Source organism: Ochlerotatus camptorhynchus, unplaced genomic scaffold, assembly GCF_037179485.1.
Source record: "Ochlerotatus camptorhynchus isolate MF236.1 unplaced genomic scaffold, CSIRO-AGI_Acam_v1.1 ptg000067l, whole genome shotgun sequence".
Classification (NCBI taxonomy): domain Eukaryota; kingdom Metazoa; phylum Arthropoda; class Insecta; order Diptera; family Culicidae; genus Ochlerotatus; species Ochlerotatus camptorhynchus.
In genome coordinates, this window is record NW_027040557.1 from 3,006,433 (window position 1) to 3,030,170 (window position 23,738).

Sequence of the window (23,738 nt, forward strand, 5' to 3'; positions counted from 1 at the left end):
ATGCTGCATTTGGATGTTGATTGTATTTTCAATGGTTGCTATGGTGAGTTTTCATCGTTTGCTCTCCAGTTTTCAAAATGACGTCCATGTAAGAGGAGCAGCGTGTCCAAATTTTGCTCGCACAGCAAGAGAATCCGACGTTCTCACACGCCAAGTTGGCAAAATTGCTGGATGTGGCCAAATCGACCGTGACAAACGTTTTAAGAGTGTTCGGGGAGCGTCTGTCGACCGCCAGGAAGCCTGAAAGCGGCGACAATCGTAATCCGGACGTGGCAGCGACGACGAAGAAGGTGGCGGTTTCCCATACTACTGTGCAGCGGACCAAGAAACGAGCCGGATTGTCGACGTTTAAGAAGGTGAAGGTGGCGAACCGAGATTACCAACAAAACACGTCGGCAAAGCAGCGGTCCCGAAAGCTGTCATGGACAACGAAACTAATGTGAAGGCGGATTTCAAGCAGCTTTCGGGGCAGGAGTTTTATACCGCATCAGGAAGAGGGAAGGTGGCTGAAAACCATCAAACTATCGAAGTTCCCGAAAAAATATCTCGTCTGGCAGGCCATATGCACGTGTGGTCTAAAAAGCGGCATTTTCATTACTACGGGAACCATAAATCAAGAGATCTACGTCCAGGAGTGCCTGGAAAAGCGCCTGCTACCATTCCTAAAGCAACATAATAGGCCTGTACTGTTCTGGCCGGATTTGGCGAGCTGCCACTATGCCACTATATATCGAGTGGTACGATGCGAGCAACGTGGTTGTGGTACCCAAAGACCACAACCCTTCCAACAACCCAGAACTCCGTCCTATCGAACGGTATTGGGCCTTGGTCAAATGGAATCTCAAAAAAAAAAACTAATTATCCATGGAAAACGAGCAGCAGTTTAAATCTAAAGGTCGATGAGACCACTGTGCAAAATTTAATGAAAGGGGTTAAGTGGAAGGCACGGCAGTTCGGATTTGGCAAACCAAAAGAATAAACGAACATTTTTTCCTTTAAATATATGAATTGAACTATCAAAAGAAAAATAAGAAGTTTTTGTGATATGAATTTTGACTGAAAGAAACGATTTTTTTGTCGACCAATTTTTGCGCGTTCCAGTCTTTCAGTTTTATCAAAACTCTTCATATGACAGCTTACCATTTTAAAAAATCCATCGGAGGTCTTCTTCAGCTTCCGCATGTCTTCAAACAACTTCACATAAATCTTGAAATGTCTTCAAAATGCAAATATGTCTTCAAATATGATTGGAGTAATCTCTGTCTGGAGTAGTATTGGAGAAATCACCTTTATTTAAATCATTCTTCAGTGAAAAAAATCAAACACATTTCAGAACATAATTTAAAAAAATAATCAGAAACATACTTCATTCCTTTATTTAACGTCGGTCTCTGTTCCGCAATCCAGTGCCAATCACCGACGGACATCGATTGCCATCCAGGCAGTTTCCACACCTGCGTAGGATATCGCACCCATTCAAACACACTTGCCTTCCGAAGGAAGGGATTGCTGGGATTGAACCCAGGCCCATTGGGGTGAGAAAGCAGTCACGCTTACCACTAGACCAAAAATCCCATTTTTGCCTGGAACTGCTCAAATCTCCCCCAGTGTGCATTGTAGCTAGCGTTCGACGGCGACGTTTACCTAAGACACTTCTTCACACCACTCGTGTGTAGTGTTCTATAAATTAGCAATTTAAAACTTGACTCGGACATGATCGTCTGCCACTGACTGGCAATGTCCTTTGTATATAAACGTCATTGACTGACTGCTGGCGGGGGCAACCTTCACGAATTTGAAATCACCTCATTGAGTTGAGATTCAATTTTGTTTCACGTCGAGAAACTTTCCTATTAAGGCTATCGTCTGTCGTGGTGATGAAACCAGTCCATCTAGATTAAGCCAGTCAAATGACAGAAATCTACCTCCTGTTATGGCAAGTCATTTCTTCTTTCAGCCGTCCGATAAGAAGGTGTAACGCAATTTTCTGATAAAAGTTCCTGATTACGAATACAATGTGGTTGGCAGCAGAACATTGCGATTACTTACAGTTACTGGTAGCGATACGCTGCTCCAGCTCTCCATTTAAGGTGTGCTGTTGTTGCTGCTTTTAGGTTAATGGGTCTCGCAATCTGACTCTTGGGTGAACTCACATTTGAATATACCTACATAATCGTGCAACGCTTCACTTGACCCCATTCTGCACATTCAGTGTACACATCGGATAACTATAGACAGGTAAATTATCTGCGAATAGATGAAACAGAACCACCTTTGCCCTCATTTTCCTGCCTCCGATTGATGAAGTGTAACGAAACGAATGCTCCCCCAGTCGAATGCCACCGTAAACAAACAGTCCGGATCGAGTCGTTCGTAATTACAAGCAGTTGGTCGGAGCAACAAGTATAGTACCTACAGACTGATCATTTTTTAAGTCAATTCAAATATCCTTTATCGAAAAAAAAAGAACGTGCACTTGAAATACCCTTCACTTCGAAAACGAATGTTACAACACCATGCAATGGGCTGCACTTCACACCTCAGTGGCTCACTTCCTACCTCCGCGTGAATTTCGAATGTGGTTCGACACACACACACACACACACACACACACACACACACACACACACACACACACACACACACACACACACACACACACACACACACACACACACACACACACACACACACACACACACACACACAAAATACGGAAAGACTAACAGCTTTGGTTATCAGAGCTTACACGAATTTGGAAACATCTCTATTTACGGTATCGTAAATTTTGTCAGGGTTCAGTTTCACCGAAAAAGGGCAGCTGTTCGCTCGGCTGGATCCACTCAACTCACTTTACACACAATTAATGTGTTTATACACAAACTGCATGGCTGCACTCTGTTTTCGATCACTCTATTGATGTTCGGTTTCGTTGACTTTGAATTATTTTCTCCGTAGCGGTTGCAAGGTTTCGTTTAAATTTGTGTCATTTCAAGTCATAGCTACACAATCCATTAGGTGTGCTATTCAGATAACTGTGGTATTATTCAATTGGGTTGTTTAATTTTGAAAAACATATGTACATCATCTGAAAAAGCTTCGTTTTCTGAGCACAACGATATTTTTTTCGAACCCATAGACGTACATCTCAATTTTTAAATAAGATTTTAAACTAACAAATTGATAGCTCACTCCCATACAAAGTCCCACTGAGGGGCCTTGAGATGGTGATTTTTGCTAATGTAATCATTCTTATTTAGAATAGTTCCGGTGTTCCAAAACTGATGAAATTTTGGATTTCAGTTCCATTCGACAAGCAGATTACCTCAATACCCCTAAAGAACCCAATTTATAAAGCACCATCTTTGGACCCCTTGTAGCGTATTTGTCTACATGCTACGTCATGTTTTATGAGCTAAAATAGTAAGGGAAGCTTAGACAAGATGGGTCACGGGGCAAAAATTACAGTTAGTTAGTACATTTCAAGACCAACAATTGAAAAGGCCACAACTCCATTTTGCAAATAAGTAAAACAGTTTTCTCGTGAACCGAAACCTACATTCGCAAACCTAAAACACAATCTTTGTTTGCGTTGGCGGACTTCGGTTCAAGACGAAATGGCCTCACAAGGTTTGTTAACAAAATGGAGTTGAGGCCTTTTCAATTGTTGGTCTTGATTTAATAATTTGAAAGAATCGATGGTGCTAAATTCTGACATATAGCTTCGACGGCTTCAAAAACCGCAGTACAGCTGCTTAGGTTGTGAGCACGTCTCCTAGCATGTCCCGTACGCTGGTGGGTAGACCGTGGAGGAGATTCTTGAATTGTGGGCATACGCATAACACCTGCTCCACCGTCGAAGGAATATGGCAAACTTCACAGGTCTTCCGCTGAAATCCCGTGAGGTTAGGGTGTGTCCTGTCCGGAGGCTGGAAAAATCCTCTGGTCCGAAGCCGCCTTTGATCTTTCTAATGAACGGAAGTCTGGCACGGGACATTTCTGTTGCCCACACTGTCCGCACTGTGCAAGCGATGCCACTCTTCACGTCCTGCCTGATGGGCCTGATCCGGCTAGGTTGTCTGTCTCGACGTTCCCTGGGATGTTTGGTGGCGCAACCTTCTGGATGCCCTGGATCCAGGGATGCACCGGAACCTCCGACGAAAGGCCCTGCATAATACTGTGGGAGTCCGACAGAATAGCCGCTGCTTCTGCCGAGAACACCGAACATTGTTTTGGCAGACTTCTACTTGTTGGGGATTTTTTATTTTCGTGATTTTTAGCCGTATCACAACGTTAGATAGAAAGAGTTTATGCCTAGGGCCTGCCTCAGAAGAAGGTTTCAATTTGACATTAACATACCATACAACTGGCTCTGATTACCCGCCGAGAAAGGCAGACAACACTTTAAAACTTAATATAAAATGAGAATTACATCCGGGCCTGTGGCGAGGAATGCATGTACGAACAAGGTAGAGCTCCACCGTAGGAGGCAGAGATACCCCGACGGCAGAAAAAATAGAAAGGTGAAAGAACACGATCAGCGCAGCCAACGACGAGAGCGCTAGATTTGGTTGTACAGTTGGGCGTCCTTCAGGAAAGCGATCAGCGCAGCCAACGTCGGGGGGTCGTCACCAAGTAGATTCCAGACGTTCTCCGGGAGTCCGTGTTGTTCGCGTAGCTTCTAGAATTCAGGACAGACACACAGCACGTGTTCCACCGAGGCGGGGATGCTGCAAATTGGACATACCTTGCGGAAAGGTGTCCCACCGAAATTGTGAGAAATCCTGGCATGGCCGGTCCGGAGTGTTGAAGTGATCCGCTAGTCCTTATACTTGTGGCTGTCCAGCCAGGGTCGTACGGTATCCTTGGTCTTCATCAGAAAGTGGTTCCCGACTGGAACCATTCCTGCTGCCAGGTTTCCATAATTGTGTTCGTAATCCAACGCTTGACGTCTAGTCTAAGAGGGGTACGTTCCTGGTGTAGCGGGGACTGGATGGACCAGATCCCGCCAGTCTGTCAGCAGCCTCGTTTCCGGGAACACCGCAGTGTCCGGGAATCCACGTAAAGATGGTTGAAGGTGGGTCGTACCGTGTAATGGCTTGTAATGGTTGGCTCGGGACTTCAGCTTCCAGCGCCTGGATGACGCTGTGTGAGTCCATTAATACGAGGATCGGTCGATCTGCCGGAGTGATGGCTGCGACTTCCGCAGAAAAGACGGAACATACCTCCGGTAGACTTTGACTTATTGCAGTGTTCGGTCCTGCCACTCCTGCAAAGCGATGAACGTGCCCCGGATAGACCGACCCGAGAAACTCTGCAACAGAACTTCTCAACGCTGCGGAGTTATTTCCACCTTGGAATCCACTTTTAATCCGCTTATCTATTTTGATAACGTTTGATCGGCAACTCTTCTCTCCATGCCAGTGGACCCTGGCCACCGGGGGGAGGTCAAGGTTGGCTGTCGTGCCGGGGGCTCTGTTCCCCTCATTGAGGAGAAAGACTCTATCGTTCCCGGATGTCTTAGCGGCAAAGGCAGTGGCTTTCGTGGCAATGGCTGCAGCAGATCGATAGCAGAAAGGGAGGATTCCGATTTCCACACATGCGGCGTTTGCAGGCTTGGAAGGGAGGAGGCCGGATACGATGCGTACGTAGGTATTGTATGACGGAGCAAGGATGCGGTTGAGCTTCTCGGTGGCTAAGCATTTAATTTCGAGACCGTAGAAAAGTCGACTGTCAATAACAGCCCGGGCGACACGAAGGTGGATCTCACGGTTGCTGGAGCGGTGCGGGCGGGAGATTGTCCTGACGATGTTGATGCGCCTACGACAGTTTTCTTCCACCATCCTGAAGTGCTGATCGAAGCTTAGGGTGCGATCCAGAACTACCCCCAGAACACGCACTGTTTTCTTGAGCGGAATCGGATGATCTTGGATGGTGATCGGTGGTCCCCGAATCAGATGGCCCGAGTGGCAGATATGGCACCGTACACTCTTCGACGCGGAGAGCTGGAAGCCAACCGAAAACGCCCACCTGCTGACGGCGGAGACAGCTGCTTGGGCTATATTCCTGGTCCGCTTAGTCGTTCGTCCCGTTACGACGATGAGTATGTCATCGGCATAAACGATTACGTGCACGTTCTTGGGCAGTCGGTTGAATGCCACCAGGGTTGAATTGCCACCAGGAATAGCGTTACCGCTATGACGGAACCCTGGGGTACTTCAGTTTCCAGGAGTGTTCCGACAGTCACCTGGAAAGTACGATCAAGGAGGAAATTGCGCACAAAATGTGTGATGTGACCTTCCAGGCCCCAACCAATGAGCTGCCTGATGACGCCAGGAAATATCAAGGGAGACTAACTCGTTGGGGAAATGTCACCAGCGATTCCCATTCCGACTCCAGCTCTCGATCTTGACCCGTCCGCGATGCATGTAGTTGGGGTACGATCCGGTCAGCTCTGCTACCGATTACGGAATTGTCCCCAGCTCTGAACTGCTCCTTTATCCGGCGATTGTACGGAGACCTCTTGCTGAAAATGCAGCGGCTTCGCTGGCAATAGCTGCGTAGATGCGGTACCGGAAAGGGAGAGTACCAGCTTCGACATAGCTGGCATGAGATGATGCGCGAGTGTTTGTAATGCCATGTCGGTGGCGATGCAGGTCAGCTCGAGTTCATACATCAGCCGGCTGTCTACGATGGCCCGGGCAACACGGAAACGTACTTCTCTGTTGTTGGAACGGTTGGGACCCCACATTAGATCCGTTTGCGCTGCATTGACGTACATTTGACAGTTAGACAATAGATTTAGCAGTCACTTTGGTGCTGAAAATTCAAAACTCTTTTTGGCAGTTTTAAAAACATTTGGAAAGTCTAAAATATTGAATAAATTATGAATTAGTGTCGATAATTTAAGGGCAGTTCCATGAACTTCAGAAAAATTTTAAGAGCTTGAGTGAAGATAATTGAACTATATTAATTATTTGGTTATGATTCCAAGAAAATTGCGGGTGCTTAAAGAAGTCTTGGAAATTTTAGAAATACTTTGAAAACATCACAGAAGTGCAGAGATATTCAGAAACATTCCGAGAATTTCATAGAAGTCTATGGAACATTGCAAGTTTCATCGAGGTTTTAAAGCATTCTGCAAGTCTAAATCACTGTCTACAGAACCCTCATAAGACCCAAATTGTTACTTAGGCAAGGCCAGATCCGAGAACATCAGGAACTTTCATAAACGATAGCAAAATGAGGGAGCATTTCAAAGAAGTTTAGTAAGCTTCATAAATAGGGGGAATTTAAGGGGGAGGTCAGTTCCACTAGCTTCCGAATATGAGCGGGGAATTTTATGAAGTTCCCAGAGATTCAGAGAAGATGTTAAAAAAAATGATTGAGGTCTTCATAGAAGTTCAGAAGAAGGTCACGGAAACTTCAAAAAATTCAGGACGATACAACTTTATGAGAACTGCAAAAAACTTTAGTGAAGTTTCGAGAACTTCAGGAAAGAACAGAGAATCCCAGAGCAGTTCCGTTAGCATTGGAGAAATTATGATAAAGAAGTTTCGGTAACTTCAGTGAACTGTTAAAACTTTAGAGAACAGAGGCGTCGCGTGCCTCATTTGTTTACCTGTGCACCTAGCTTTGTTCGCTATAGTTTACCACCACCATGAATTCGAGGGACATATTCTCAATTACTATATTAATCACTACCTAACGTAACATTTGAAGGGCCTATCATCTTGTGTCAACAAAACATGTATGGCCCTTTTCGCGCTAACCGAAGCAGGAGGAATTGCAAAACCTAACTAATTCTCGTTTTTATCACAAGGCTAACTCTTTCGACTGAAGTGTAATAAAGAATATCCGCACAGGAGTGGAACTTCAAATCAGAAAGTGGCTCCACTGGTCATTTGCGAACACTAGCGCACCTAGCGGTAGAAGGCATCTTCGGCCTGTAGTTAAGATAGGCAGCATGCTATGATAGTGTGAGTGCACATAGAAAGCCTATGTGGAACGCTACCACATCACATCGCTCGTTGAGCAGAAAAACGAGCACTTTTTGATTCACCGATTTGTTTGCACTTCCCCTTCTGTTCTGTGATATCCGTCAAACACTTCCGAAAACATTGTTTGATACAAAACAGTGTCAAAATCTAGAGAAAATTGATGTAGTCCCCTGGGTAGCAAACTTGAATTAATCAACTCTTTAGTCATCAAAACAACACTATCAGAATGAGATAGGGGAAGCTCATAAGTTTTGACAGGCGCACCGGCGCAACCATCGGTAATTGAGAGATTGACAACTGTAAATAGAGTGAAAGCGAGCTTTTGCGCTCTCTTTCTCCATTACTCTCTTTGCCTGCAATCAGATATCCAAGTGCACTGCGAGAATTGCACACTTTAGGCACCCATACATCACAAATGTTCTTCTAATTTAAACTCACACATTCAAACCGGTCTGCAAGTATGATACACGTCCAAAGCGTACCAGACTACTGTTTCCGTGTTGCTCCCGTTTGACGCGTGACTGCTGAACATTTCAATTACAACTAGTGGTGCAAACCGCCATTTATCGTGGAAAATTTGTGGTATGTTTCAAGAGGTGATAGAAGGTCAGCTTGGCTTACATCAGGCATTTGACCATTCACAAACTTGCCACCCGCCACCCAAAAAAGATCGCTTTTAGGTGCACTATTTGACGAGTTTTGTCATGGTAGTAATATCGACATGCTAAGAAATCAATGCATTAGGGATTAGGCAGATCATCCGAACTGAATTAAATCATTTTTGAAGCAATCCATGGTCGAAAATTTAATTGAACCCCACTATAAAATAGTGTATTGATGGTCACATGTGGTCTGGAGTAAAGAAGTAAATACAGCTATAATGTGACCATCAAATCTATAAAAATCTGAACGCATTTTTTTACACCTGTGTCGTGCACAGGTTGCACATGTGGACGCGACGCCACTGGAGAAGATCCATGATCGTTAGGAAAATTGAGGAAAACTTAGGAAGTTTTCGGAGTTCAGGGAAGTTTAAACATTTTATCAAAAGTATTATGAGCGTCACGCTAGTTTCTCAAACTACAAAAGAACTTCAACACAGTTTTATTAACTTCAGGAAAATTTTGAAAACTTTCAAGTAGTTTCGAAGACCTCAGAATAATCTGGAGGTTTCTCATGAAAATTCACATGGATTCTATGCAAAATCTCATAGAATTATTCTAGAAATTCCGCTTCTCTGAGTTCTCTATTAGTTATCACTAGAATATACTTAGAATACTTCTAGCAATTCCATTGGAATATTCCTCAAAATTTCGATGGAACTATCCTCCGCATTCAATTTTCTTTTTCGGAATTACCATGAAATTCTACTCAACAAGAAATCCTTTGGAAAGATTCTCAGAATTTTCATAGAATTCATTTTAAATTTCTGTTTGAATCTCACTTGAATTGGAATTGTAATCACATTGAAAGTCTCCTACGAATTCAGTTACATTCCTCCTCACTAATTTCTTAGATTTTTCCTCATAATTTGTTTGGCAAACTCTTCTGGAATTCTTTTCCGAACTCGGGTGAAGAGATCTCCTGGATTTATTCTCAGAATTAATTGTAATCATCCTTTTAGCATCCACCTCACCACCAAAGAATTCTTCAAAAATTTACAAGGACTTATCTTCTTCTTCTTCTTCGCATTTCAAGTTTATTAGCTTATTGCGTGCTCTCAACTTAGTGTTCTAGATGCACTTCCACAGTTATTGATTGAGAGCTTTCGATGCCTGTACCATTTTTGCATTGGTATAATTGTGTGGCAAGTCCAATTATACTTCTATGCCCAGGGAAGTCGAGAAATTATCCAACCCGAAAAAATCCTAGACCGGACCGGAAATTGAACCCAGCCACCTCCAGCATGGTCTTGCTTTGTAGCTGCGCCTTTACCGACTGAGCTAAGGGAGGCCCCAAGGAGACAAGGACTTATGCTCCTCATAAATTAAAATTTATTTTGAATACAATTCCGGATTTTATGTGACGACCAGCCTACGGCAAATTCTACTCAAAACTATCTCAGACTTCACATGAAATCTAAAATTCCTGTGTATCTCGCAGATTGTTTTTCCCAGAACTCCCTTGGAATGAGGTCCTAAAATAAAATTCCATAAGCCTTTAAAGCTATGTTCAAAAAGGGAACGGAGAAAATGCCGCATTGCATAAATCTTCCGAAATTTTAAATTGAAAACGCTTCTCAATTGAAAGGCCTGGCAACACTGCCTCAATCAAATGCAATGCTTACGTGAACTGACAGTACTGTATAGGGAAATAACTGCACCACTCAGGTAATATGCTGGTAGATGGAGCCCTAATAGTGCCATAAGACTACCAATACGATCAGGTATGTGTGTCTATAGGTCTACAGGCCCCCGCGACTGACTGGCAGACTGGTGTCTTCCTCGTCACTGCATGCCGTCATTTCTATTGCAACCAGTTAGTAGTCCGTGAGCCGGGTCTGGCCGCTTGGATTAGCGCATTATATGACTAATATTATACACGAGCACAGGGTGTCGAGGTAAAGTGATACCCACCTAACTTGTTTTAATTGCCCGGCTCGATGAGTATGTACAACTAATACACTTACAGCTTATATCATTGTAGCTCGTTGCATCCATTCTACCTGTTGCCGGAGTTTGAGCAACGATTTTTACTCTCAAAACAGGCTATCGTTGAAAGAAAGTTTAAAACGCAATAAGCACTGCGATTTTAATTAAATAGAGTCAGATGCGGGTTAGGGTTCCAGTAGGTAGGAAGGACTAATCAATAGATGCTAATTTTAGCGACGAAAGAGCAACCAAGTGTCTAAACGCACGTGCTGGAATGGGACTCCCAGATGAATCACATACACTTGTTATTATCCAGCAGCAGCAGCCAAATCTAACAACACCATGCCACCATCAGTTCGCTTCATTAGCACGACACAACCAACAACAGTAGTAGCAGTTTGATGTGGTTTTGTTTACTTGAAAGATAATCATACGCGTAATGTGTTGGATACCAAATTATACAACGGACGATTGAATGACGCAATAGAGTGTGTTTATATTGGCCTGGCTCTGGGCCGGCCGTCGACTAATGGGAAGGAAGTAAAATCATTTTTACCAACGTTTCTGTCACGCTTAGGTAGTACCTATGAATATGTTCGTAGTAAAACTGGAATTGCGAGAGACCGTGATTAGACGGCAGTCAAATTACGTCGTTCATGGTGTCTCTGCTACACTGGGCCAGACAATTGTCCGTACAGCAGTAATTTTCAAATCATGCGCATTAAAGTTTGACTCAAATTTAAAGTACCCAATAAATTTCCCGTTCCTGAAAGCATTTTTATGGTTTTAATTAAGTGCATAACATTGGTTCCACAGTGGCGTTTCGGTGACTTCATCTACAGGTTGAATTCACATGCCTTCGATGGTGACATTCTAGTTCCGAGTCCTGTGGCTAATCACTGGCACGGTTACTAAGTGGATTATGACTCATTTCACGAGTCACGTCACGCAGATTTTCGGCTCTTGATTACTTGTGTGTGATCGAACGCCCACTGGCCGGCAGTGATATTATGGAAGCTGTGCTAGTAATACTCTTTGAAGTGACACTCGAAAGCAGCTTTAGTCCGGGAGTTAGAATGTGATAGCTCTACTGCAGATCCACAAAGGGGTGAATTTGAAAGGAAGGGAACTTGGAGTGTAGAGCGCACTGCCCACTGGACGATTCTGAAGCCTGGCCAAGTGAGTGGGGTATGGGTTTATTTAATTGTACATCATTTCCATTGGTATTTGGTATTTGAGATAAGACAGAGATAGGATGCGGAGGGCTCGCTTAGGAGGAACGTAACCCATGTTATGATTTCCATTTATTAAATAGCTCAGATAGGCTAGAAATGGCAGGTTCATAGTGAGATAATGTACCATATGGTGCCCGTTCACTGATCAAAATCAGATTCACATCGTCAGGCCCTGCCAGAGTACAAGGGGATTGACGATGATTTGTCAAGTCTTATTTTGCATTTGCATATAATTGTAGTTTTATGTTTGCTTTTGTAATTATAAGAAAAATAGTTTGCCTCAATTGAAACATTGAGTTGTATAAACTTGATGAATCATACATCTAACACAGTAGTTGTTACAGTGTCGCATGATCTAACAACCACTGCCTGCAACTAATGTTGGGGGCCGGCAGGGCTGATTACGGATCAAAACAAAGATAACTCTAACACTAAAATGATCCCGAAACTAACGCTCATTCATTGCACTGTAAGTCATTTATTTATTTAATTTGTTTTTCTTCATCGGACTTAACGTGTCTAAATGAAGCCTGATGGGGAAAAGCCTAGAAAAGGCGTAAAAACCCGATATCTTTTCGAAATACATGAATCACAACAATACAATACAATTTCAACGAACATTAATCAAGTCTATAGCATAAAAAAAGTTATCCTCCTATGGCATAGAGTTGTCGAAAAACTCGTAAAACTCGTTGAAACGCCCAGACATGAACCGTATTGGGTCATGAAAGCTGTAGTTTGCAGCACGAGGTCCAAGATGCAGGAAACTCCTCGACCGAAGAACTCGTTCGGGTGCGTAGATTTCGAATTCAGCCAAGATTACTGGAGAGTCGATATCACCAATAAGTACTTTCGCTGCGAACACGGCCTGACTAATCGTCCGCCTATGTTCGAGTGTTTCAAGACCCAGGAGTTGACAACGATCTTTGTACGGCGGAAGGTTCACAGGGTCATTCCAAGGAAGGTGACGAAAGGCATACCGAACAAATTTCCTTTGAACAGATTCAATCCTCGCTATCCAAACTGCTTGATACGGGCACCATACTACCGAGCTGAATTCCAAGATCGATCGCACTAGAGAGCAGTATAGAGCTTTTAGCCGAATTGCCGAATTAGCTTTCGTAACGATGCCCGAGTAATGAAGCTTGAATGTTAAGGCGCAGTCCAGCGTGATTCCTAGGTCACGAACATTGTCCACACGTTGCAGAAGTTGGTGATTTATCGTATAGTTGAATGCCACTGGTTTCAGCTTGCGATGAAATGAGATAATATTACATTTTTGTACATTCAACGTGAGATAGTTTCTTGAGCACCACTCTTCGAAAGTATCGATTAGGTGCTGAAGCCGCAAGCAATCGGCGAAGCTACGAACACTCACATAGATCTTCACATCATCCGCGTAGAACGATCGGCAACCAGTTGGGAGGATCAGTCCGGCCTCATTCACAAAAATCGAGAATAGCAATGGTCCCAAGTTGCTACCTTGAGGAACACCGGAGCTGTTTGTAAAATAGTCCGATTGCTCTGATCCGATTCTAACACAAAGTTCCCGATTGGTCAGATAGGACTTGAACCAACGAGTTAAACCCGAGGATCCACCGAGTTTTTCAAGTTTAGCTGGCAGTATGGAATGCAGCCTTAAGATCTGTATATACAACGTCCACCTGCGCTCCAGCTTCCATACTCCGAAGACATAAAGAAATGAACGGAGCTAGAGTAAGTAGTTTTATTTATTTTCGGTTGACATTGGCCAAAATTGGATTTTTTATATATAATCCATAAGGGACCTAGATTATTTAATAGTCTAATAACCTCAAGTCCGCACTCGGTCACAATTTCTACCACTCCGATCGAGCTATGTTACAGAGCGAGCTTGTCATGGTAGTCGTAGCAACCGTTTTGTCTGTATCGTTGGTTGCTTCATGTGTTTGGATACGCTGATTGTGATTAATCAACACTCAATGGGTAAAGTATGAAATTTGATATGAATTTGAAACAAACGGAACTTGGAGTGGTTGATGCTGAAGTCTGGTCAAGTGGGTCTAATGACTTCTAAATGGACATTACAGTGCAGGTGGATAGGTCATTCTCTGCTTGCTCTTGTGGCAGTCGCTAAATCGCCGGCAACAATCGAATGCCTCCACTCACCCGTTGAAAAATCAAAAGGTGATGGTTCGCCAAAGTTTGGATGCAACCGCATCCGTTCAAAATACCCCGAAAAGGCCTCGAAAGAAAGCTGGTGCCAGCAACCACACGGAAAGGTTGCTTCCAGTTGAGATCCTGTTGAGAAACGGGAAAAAGTGCCCCCACTGTTCACCTCGACGAAGGAGCTCGCGTTGCTCAAATCCATCCGCTGTTCAAGCTGTGCAGCACGGGGATCAAAATCTTGTGCTCGACGCTGGCGGACTACAACGCTGTTGTCACTTTTCTTCAGCTGAACCGGTTTGAGTTCTACACTCACGACGTCCCTGGAAGCAAACCACTTAAAACGGTGATCTGTGATCTTTCAAATCTCCCTGTTGCGGAGATTAAAGCGGAATTGGAGCTCCTTCATCATTTTTCCCATTGCGAGACGTGATGAAACCAGTTGTACCTGGTGCACTTCGATAAGGACTCCACCAGTGTGGCTGCTCTGCGGCAGATTCGTGCTCTGTTCAACATCGTGATTCAGTGGGAGCAGTATCGCCCTCGGCACCGTGACGTGACACAGTGCACTAATTGTCTGGCATTTGGGCACGGTACGAAGAATTTTCAGGCTCGTTGTGGCAAATGTGCAGGGGCTCACAATACTACCGCCTGCAAGAAGGAAGAAGAATATGATTCCAACCATCTGGGTAGTGATAGGAGATGTCCCAAGCGAGCGGCTTTCATCCAGATCCGACAGCAGGCTTCCACGAGGAATCAACCTGGTCGACACCGCAATAATCGTGCTCCTATTGTCAACATGGACACGTTTCCAGTACTTCAGGCTCGTCGTATGGTCCCGAACCTAGCACCGCTTCCACTACACCAGCGCCCCCCTCCCCCCCCCCCGTTGCGAATTCAACTTCAGATCAAGCGGGTCCCAGCCACCATTCAGTTCAGCATCGCCTCACTACCGCTGCGGCCCAGCCGAGCCATGGCTCTACTGCCCCAGGATTATCGTACGCCCGTGCTGTTTCAGGTGAGTCAGAAGACAATTCTTCACTCACAAGCGACGAACTAGTGATCCTCTACGAACTGAGGTGATCATAATCTTGCGCACCACCAATACACTACCCTGACTAGCTTCGTGCAGTTATGTCCCTCGTGCAAAAGTATGGACCGTGAAGCCATCAAAATAGTCAACTGGAACGCTTGCTCGCTCAAGAGCAAAATCATTGAGTTCGTTGATTTCCTCAATGAACATAGCATTGGCATCACCGAAACACACCTGAAGCCGGAGATAAATGTTCACCTCCCCGATTTTCGGTTCGTAAGGCTAGACCGGACCAGCTCCTGCGGAGGAGGAGTGGCTATCGCATTAAGGAGAAATATTGGCTGTCGACTGCAACCGAGTTTCCAGCTGAAAATGGGCGAAGTGGTGGGTGTGGAAGTCTCCACTTCTGTCGGCCCTATTACCATCGTTGCGGCCTACTGTCCCAAACAAGTCACCATCAGGGACGGGTCGGCAGCAGACCTGCGGAGAGACATCATCAGACTAACTCGACGCCGTGAGAAGTACATCATCGCTGGCGACCTGAACGCCAAACACCAGGCTTAGGGCAACAGTCGACGCAACCAAAACGGCATAATCCTGAACGAAGACCTGCAAGAGCCGGTCTGGCGTACACTCCACCATCGACATCTTCGTCAGCAACATGGGAGACAACATCTCGCAACCTGTGACCCTTCAGGAGCTGAGTTCGGACCACTATCCGCTGGTGGCCGATGCGGGCTCATTCGTCAACCGATTCCAAGCTTCCCGACGCAATTACCATCGCGTCAGCTGGGATCAGTTCCAACACTGTGTCGACTCCACTGTCTATTACGGTGTCCTTCCGGAGATGCCCAAAGACGTTGACCGGTGTCTGCGTTCCATCAAGGAGGCGATACCCCGGGCCAGGGAACAACACGTGCCAGTATCCAGACAGGTGAGCAATACTCTGAACCTTGATAGAATTACCAAAAATCTCATTAGACTCCGTAACTCCATTCCACCAGCGTTCTGGCTTGCCTGTCTTGAAGACCCATTGTAATCGCCTGACATTCAAGCTAAGATGGTGGACCTCAGAAATCAGAACTTTACTAACAGGATCCGCTCTCACCCAGATTGTGCAAAACCCTTTTGGAAACTAACCAAAATCCTTAAAAATAAGCCACTGACCCCACTGGATAGCACCGGCGACCCAGTGGCTCATCTGATAACTCCTGAAGAGAACGCTGCCGCGATAGGTCAACACTTCGGCAGCTCCCATAATCTTGGACAAAACATCGTCAGCCCTCACGAAGCTGAGGTTGCTGTAAACGCAACCAACCTCCATCAGATTCCTAATCATTTTCCCGTGGAATCCGAGATTACGGCTGACGAGCTGTTGGCCTATATTTTCTTCTTCTTATTCGCATTTCAAGCTTATTGCTTAGCGCATATTAACTTATTGCGTGCTCGCAACTTAGTGTTCTAAATGCACTTCCACAGTTATTAATTGAGAGCTTTCGATGCCAATACCAATGCATGAATTTGTATATTGTGTGGCAAGCACAATGATACTCTATGCCCAGGGAAGTCGAGAAAATTTCCAACCCGAAAGATTCCCTCGACCGGACCGGGAATCGAACCCGCCGCCTCCGGCTTGGTAATACCGTGCCTTTACTGACTAGGCTATGAGGCCTATATCAAATCATCTAAAAACATGAAGGCCCCAGGTTTCGACAAAATCCTGAATCTGGAACTCAAACACTTGAGTTCCAGATTCTACAACCATCTGGCACTGATTTTTAATCTGTGCCTCCGAGTTGGCTACTACCCTGAGTGATGGAAGTCAGCTAAAGTCATACCCATCCGGAAACCTGGGAAGGATGCGTCCTCTCCTTCAAGTTATCGACCAATCAGCCTTCTCTCAGGGTTATCAAAACTGTTCGAAAGAGCAGTCCATCACCTTCTCGTAACATGTGCCGAAGAAAACAACTTGTTACTCGAGGAACAGTTTGGTTTTCGAAAAGGTCGTTCGACCGTCCAGCAGCTGACTCGAGTAACAAACATTCTCAGACGGAACAAGTCTGTGTCGAAAACATCTGCTATGGCGTTGTTGGACGTTGAAAAGGCGTTCGACAATGTCTGGCATGATGGCCTGGTGTTCAAATTGCAGCAGTACGGTCTTCCAAATAACTATCGAACAGGACGTTGCGAGTCTCTCTGAATGGCATCACATCGGATGCTTTCAACATCGGTGCTGGGGTTCCACAAGGAAGCATCCTTGGCCTCATTCTATTCAACCTGTTCACATCCGATATGCCGGCTCTCCCTGATGGTGGATCGTGGTCTCTGTTCGCAGATGGCACATCCATCGTCTACATGGGTAGGGTCATCGGAGCTCTGACAGCCAAACTTCAGAGAGGCCTGGACAACTGCTGGAAGATTCGTATCAACGCGGCAAAGACCCAGGTCATCATCTTTTCACACTCTAAATCTCCCAGGCTTGTTCCGTCGGAGAATAATAAGATCTACCTGAACGGCACAGTGGTGGAATGCTCGAAAGAGGTAGTCTACTTTGGCTTAACACTAGACAGCAAGCTGATTTTCAGGGAGCACGTTGATAAAACGAAAACCAACTGTAACACCCTGATAAGATCCCTGTATCCACTCAACAGGAGGTCTACCCTGTCCCTGAAAAATAAGCTTGCTGTCTACAAACAAATCATCCTTCCCGTAATCGAGTACGGTATGCCAATCAGGGAGAGATGCGATCCAATCAACATGGCAACCACTTTAAGATCGGAACAAATTTTTCAATTGTGTTGATTGTAATTTATCAAATTGAGCAAAAGAGCCATTGATTCATACGTTTCCTTCATATTAACGGCATGAGCTAATGGAATAGAAGGTTTCTCATTTCCTTGATGCAGTAAAACGACTTTCAAGCTCAACTTGCTGCTATCGATGAATAAACGCCATTCAGCTGGATCATATGGCTCACCAAACTCTTCAAACAAGCCGTTTATGTCATGGCAAAAACATGCCTTGTCCTTTGTAGAATAATATTTGTCAAATTTCTTGTGACGATTCCTGTGACAAGAAATTTTGACCTCCTTGCTCAGCATGTTGTGTTCTTTCAAGCGTGATGCCAGCAATTCGGATTTCTCCTTCGATAAGTCGAGATCTCGCACCAAATCATTAAATTCGGATTGTGTAAACAGTTTTGGGTGTCTTTCCAATTCCACCTCGAAGTCTTCCTCGCATTCCTCCTTGAATTCCTCCTCACTTTTTGTAACGGTCGATTCAACAGAGGGCGCTCGTTTCCGCTTTGGATAAACAGGATACGGGACCGAACTTGAATGTGGAACAGGTTTTGTCATAGAAGCCACTTGTGGATACTCAACTGTTTTGTGACGTCCTTGTTGCTTAACTTTTGTCAAGCAGAAATAACAATCCGTTGCATGACAAAACGGTCGACGCCATATGGTGGGCATGTCAAAGGACAAATAGCGACTGACAGATAACAAATAAGTGAGTTAGTAAGTAAGACATTAACACTTATCAAAAATAGATGAAGTAAGATAATGTCGATCAGGAAAGAACAAAGCACTACCATGCTGTACATAAAAAGTTATTCAAAAAATCAATTTACCTTGCGCCTGACATCCACCTAGCCAAGCACGTTTTGCACGAACTACATAATACTTTTGGAATCCACGGTTCGTCAAAGTCTCCAGGATCAATTTTAAAATAAAGCCTGTATGCAGTTTGCAACGAAGCAGTGAAATTGACCGATTTTGTAAATATATAGTTGCCACACGCTTAACAAAACTTTTGAGGATCATTTTTACACTTGAATTCACGTTTTGTCGTATACATCGTTAAGCAATGTTAAAGAAAGAAAGCTGTCAAATTGAGTTGGTTGCGTTAGGTTCTCGCCGAGCGGTCTCACAAACACTAGCGTAAATTATATTGTTGAAAATATCCCATTTAATTTTGCGTGACAGCTGGTAGTGTTAGTGAAATGCACCGTATGCGTACACGTCCGCAGAAAGGCTTACTGGAAGTGGTGCATGAACCTAGGAGCGGGACAACGGCCAATCTTGGAACATTCAATTTCCATGATTTTACAAAAAAAATTCATAACTTCGACAATTTCCAACCGATTTCATCCATTATAGGCTCATTTTCTCCAGTTTTTAATGGACTTCAAGAATAAATTATGGAATGATTTTTTGAATCTTTTTATCCCATTAAAAATGTTGATTAAAACAAGATTTTTATGGAAAATTCGCAGGAAAAATAAAAAAAATGCTGTAAATTTTTAAATGACTTTAAAATTAAAATTTTAATTAAGACTTAATATTCTAGGGAACGATAGCAAATTTATTTAGCTTCATTTTCATAAAAAAAGATTTAAAATTGGTGCACTAGTTCCAAAGATATTGACATTTTAATAATCGTACTTTTGTCCAAAATTCAAAAAATCAAAATTTTTGTATATCTCAAAAATGGCTCTACTTTAATTTTTTCTGACCACGGCATTGAATTCAGCGTAGGATTTTGCATTAGAAACGTTGGCCAACCACTAAAGTTCACACTTATTATGTTGTTTTGTAAACTAGTGTTACATGCATTAAAAAGCTTCAATCATATCTCAGTTAAAAAGAACAATTTCTAAAAATTGGTGCCGTCAACAAAGTTTATGGAAATGATGAGCTCTGCAACGATGTAGATATCAGATGTGCTTTAATCCAATTTAAAAAAAAATTCTGAAGACACTACAACTTCATCTTTGAAACAACTTGAGTCAGCAGTGCTTGACTTCCCGCATGGACAATAATTGTTTGACTCAGTGTGCACATCATTGCACCGAACGGCCGGCGATGATGGTTATTATTCCTATGTAGTAGATGACAGAATGACAATAACAGTAAATAAGGCAAACTAATGCTCGGCTGTCGATGCGCGAATTGCGAACACGGGTGTGTCTTCGGGACTGCGTGCATCGAGAAAATATTTTCGGAACTGAGATCACTGAGAGCATACAAGATCTCGCCACGATCGACACATTTACGACGGGTATTTATTTACCCATTTTAATACTGACAGGTTGAAAATGATACGCTAACTGGCAGATGATTGCACGACTCTAAATCTGGCGTACTCCTCAATTCAACATGTAGGTACCAACGTAGACAACAGAACAGAGTGAGATAAAACTCACAGTTTAATTTGTCTATTCAAGGCCATGAACTTGACGGCGATGTGAGTGCGAAAGTTATCGCAAACGTTATTTGCGCGGGTCTCTGTTATCTCGGAGTAAGCGCACTGCTGATTGGACGAGTCAGAAATGATTAGCGGAATTTCAATTCTTCAAACCTTTGCTAAATGTCGGTTGGGTGTATTTTCAAGTAACGGATAGTACCTATCGTTGTTTGTTATAAGGTGACAACTGATAAAATTGCAATGAAGTGATTGCTTGCAAGAGAATTCAAAAATAGAAAATGGTGGATTGTGAACTAATGAAACAACTTCCCGTAGGTGGTTTTAATGTGATGCTAATCATATACATATCTTTTGAAAATTTAAATCCTCGCCTTAAATCTCTACGCTTAATAATCCTTTCTTTTAGCAGACTATGTAGAAAAATTAGCCCTTAAAAATGAATGCACCCAAGTTATCAACGAAAGAGAGAGTCGATGAAGAGTATCGATCAATGTAGATTGATCGGGTATTAAGATTTGTCCTCAGGTTGAGATTCGCACTGATAAAAAGTTCGGATTCGCAAAAAACAAATCCGATAATAGTCAAACTTGAACACTCTATATGACTCATAGACTATGAGTCGAAATGCGCGATATCTGTACCGTAAGCGGTTGTCAACTAAGTAGAAATTCCGTTACAGGCAGCATTAAGACCCCTGGATAAGACTGCCTAAGCGCGATATGAAGCGTAGCTTACATAAATCTCAATCGAAAGGTCCATAAAAGCAATTAAACTTCATACAGGCAGACAGTGCAGCCCAGTTTGACCAAGACAGAAAGAACACGGCCATGTACGTAATGTACACCTACCCACCTACCTCGGCAATGTGCATGTGGAGGAAGCAAAATGCTAACAACCCCTACACGTAAAAGCAAAAAGAAAAAAAAAACCTCGAGAAAAGTGAAACAAAACCACGCCAACAACAAGAAGTAATATTGTACACACTCACCGGGTCCGTAGAAGCGCTTTCCCTTGGTTACATCATACACACTGCCATTGACGGCAACAAGTACCCGTCCGTCCTGTTGTTTTCCGTCGTACTGCAGCAGTTCCGCCACCGTAAAGTCCCTTCTGAGGCGAGGCAATTCCGGTTCCGGTGGAGGTCCGGCCGCCGGTTGCTTCTGGCTGCGGAATATTTTGTACACCAGAATGGTAATGACCCCGACCAGGATCAGGTTCAGCGGACTGTAGATAATCTCGTTGAGGACGCTAGTCAGGAAACCGATCTGTTCGTCGGCTGCCGGGACTTCCGGAATCATTTTTTCGTCGGCCATACTGATCTCTGGCAGTGCACAAAGTTCGGTATTTGGATGCAATTATATCGCCCCGATGATGGTCTTTTCCTTTTTCGATTCACTCTGGTACACTTTTCCGAGAGAACACTCTATTATTATTATGCAGGGGAAGGGACGAGGTACGGATTTAAAAGATGATGCACACACAGAGGGGGACTAAGCGTATTTTTACACCACCAGAAAAACATGCACACGCTTTCTCGCTCTATCTACCTATCTCACAGGCACCAGCAGCAGGAATCGGAATCTGATAGGAATTTCTTCACCATCTGGAACCGAATTTTTACACACGTACGCACAACCAACCGCGCTGAAAACGTTAACTTCTTCGGAACGTTGTAGAAGCGATGTCCAAAACCTTGCACCCTCGCGAGTTAATCAGAATGACACGAATAAAATTGAATTTTTCACCTCACTTTTCCCGTCGTTGTTCCGCGAATAGTAGTTTTGTATGCGAGCGACCTTTCGACTCGTCGTTTGACGTCTTGGAAATGCGACTGACTTGACTGCGACCCAACAGCGATGAACAAAACGGAGAAGCTCGTCGCGGATCGGTTTTCCTGTTCGTCGTATCAACGGTCGACTGCTGATATATATATGGGTGTCGAGGGGGTGGGTGCACGGAGGGTTCGGGTTTTGGCATATAAAACGTCATGTTGATACGTTACGTTCGTAACGTTATTTTTTTTTGTTCGAGGGGCGCTCAGTTTGTCAACGTGCCCGTTCACCGCTTGTAGAAAAATCTGGAGAATAATAATAATAATTATTAATTAATTAATATTTAGTATTATAATTATCATAATATTAATTATTAATGCTCAGAGAAAGAGATGGGCGGATACGACAAAATGTTATTAAATGGTTGGTTTTCGAACGGATGTCGTTATTAAAAAAAGTTACTGCGATTTATTGACGTTTTGCAGTGAAACTTTTGCCAGGTTTATCCACCTACATTTCGAAGTGAGAACTCCTAGTTGAAAAATTGGTCCATAAAGAAACACTAATGCTTTTCCGTGGAAGCTTTTGCTTGTTTCGCGTATAGTAAAACGTTTTTGCCTCCCTTAGGGGCCTCCCTTAGCTCAGTCGGTAAAGGCGCAGCTACAAAGCTAGACCATGCTGGAGGTGGCTGGGTTCGATTCCCGGTCCCGTCTAGGAATTTTTCGGGTTGGAAAATTTCTCGACTTCCCTGGGCATAGAAGTATGATTGGACTTTGCCACACAATTATACCAATGCAAAAATGGTACAGGCATCGAAAGCTCTCAATTAATAACTGTGGAAGTGCATCTAGAACACTAAGTTGAGAGCACGCAATAAGCTAATATGCGATATGCATAAACGTGTACCTTATACTGACGATATCTTAGATGGTGCGACCATACCACATAAAATTGGGATGATATCCCGAATTGGTGGTTAGGCGCATCTTATGGTTATTGTTTATGCGGGAAGCCTATATGCAATAAGCTTGAAATGCGAAGAAGAAGAAGAAGAAAACGTTTTTGCAAACAAACTGTTACTATTTCGTTATGCATCAGTGATATTTTCACGGAAAATTATTCTTGATGGTTAGAAAGAACCGGAACAGCAAAGTTTAAAAGTAGAATGGATTTTATTTAACGACTAGCTTGAGTGGAGTGTTGAACAGGAATGAAAAGTTTTTCACCGTTGTTTATTTAAGAAAACTTAGGTTGCTAGGGGTGACGTTCGGTCTCCAAGGAGGTGATCAGCACACTGCGTTACCGATTTACTCCAACACCCCCCCTGAATCGGTCAGTCCTAGGAGGGTCCTCAGTTCGCGGAAACGTCCAGGTTCCAGGGGCTTGGTGAACGTGTCCGCTATTTGGTTTGCTGTATCAATTGTTTCGATTTGAAGTCTTCCTTGTGCCACATGGTCGCGCAAAAAAAATGGTGCTTTACATCGATGTGCTTGACACGCTTGCTTTCGGTGTTTGTGGCCATTGCAATGCACCCACGGTTGTCTTCGTACACCTTGAATGCCGTGTCCGGTCGAACTTGCTTCAGGTCTTCAAGGATTCCGTGCAGCCACAGCCCTTCGGAGGCCGCGGCACTTAAAGCTGCATACTCGGCTTCACACGACGACAGTGCAACGGTTTGTTGCTTGCGGCTTGCCCAAGACACGGTGTTCCCAAAGACCTTAAAGACGAAGCCACTAACGGATTTCCTATCCTCAGCA

The 23,738-nt window shown here is 43.9% G+C and overlaps 3 protein-coding genes across 4 annotated transcripts in view; 2 read left to right on the forward strand and 1 right to left on the reverse strand.

The window, feature by feature from the left end:
- LOC135697190 (membrane-associated progesterone receptor component 1-like) overlaps positions 1-22,129 on the reverse strand; it is a 37,131-nt gene extending 15,002 nt beyond the window's left edge. Inside the window, exons 1-2 of one of the 2 annotated variants that reach the window (XM_065216822.1) lie at positions 21,955-22,129; positions 21,198-21,614 (exon numbers count right to left, since the gene is read on the reverse strand). In XM_065216822.1, the coding sequence (XP_065072894.1) occupies positions 21,198-21,522 (325 nt within the window). In that variant the 5' untranslated portion in view covers positions 21,523-21,614; positions 21,955-22,129. Of the gene's footprint in view, positions 1-21,197 lie in introns of both variants that reach the window. The other variant, XM_065216821.1, reaches the window with a different exon arrangement.
- The window catches only part of Usp1 (ubiquitin specific protease 1), a 473,693-nt gene that overhangs the window by 361,728 nt on the left and 88,227 nt on the right, over positions 1-23,738 (forward strand). The window lies entirely within an intron of this gene.
- Positions 1-23,738, forward strand: part of LOC135697177 (uncharacterized) — a 511,087-nt gene that overhangs the window by 267,383 nt on the left and 219,966 nt on the right. The gene's annotated exons all lie outside the window — the stretch shown is intronic.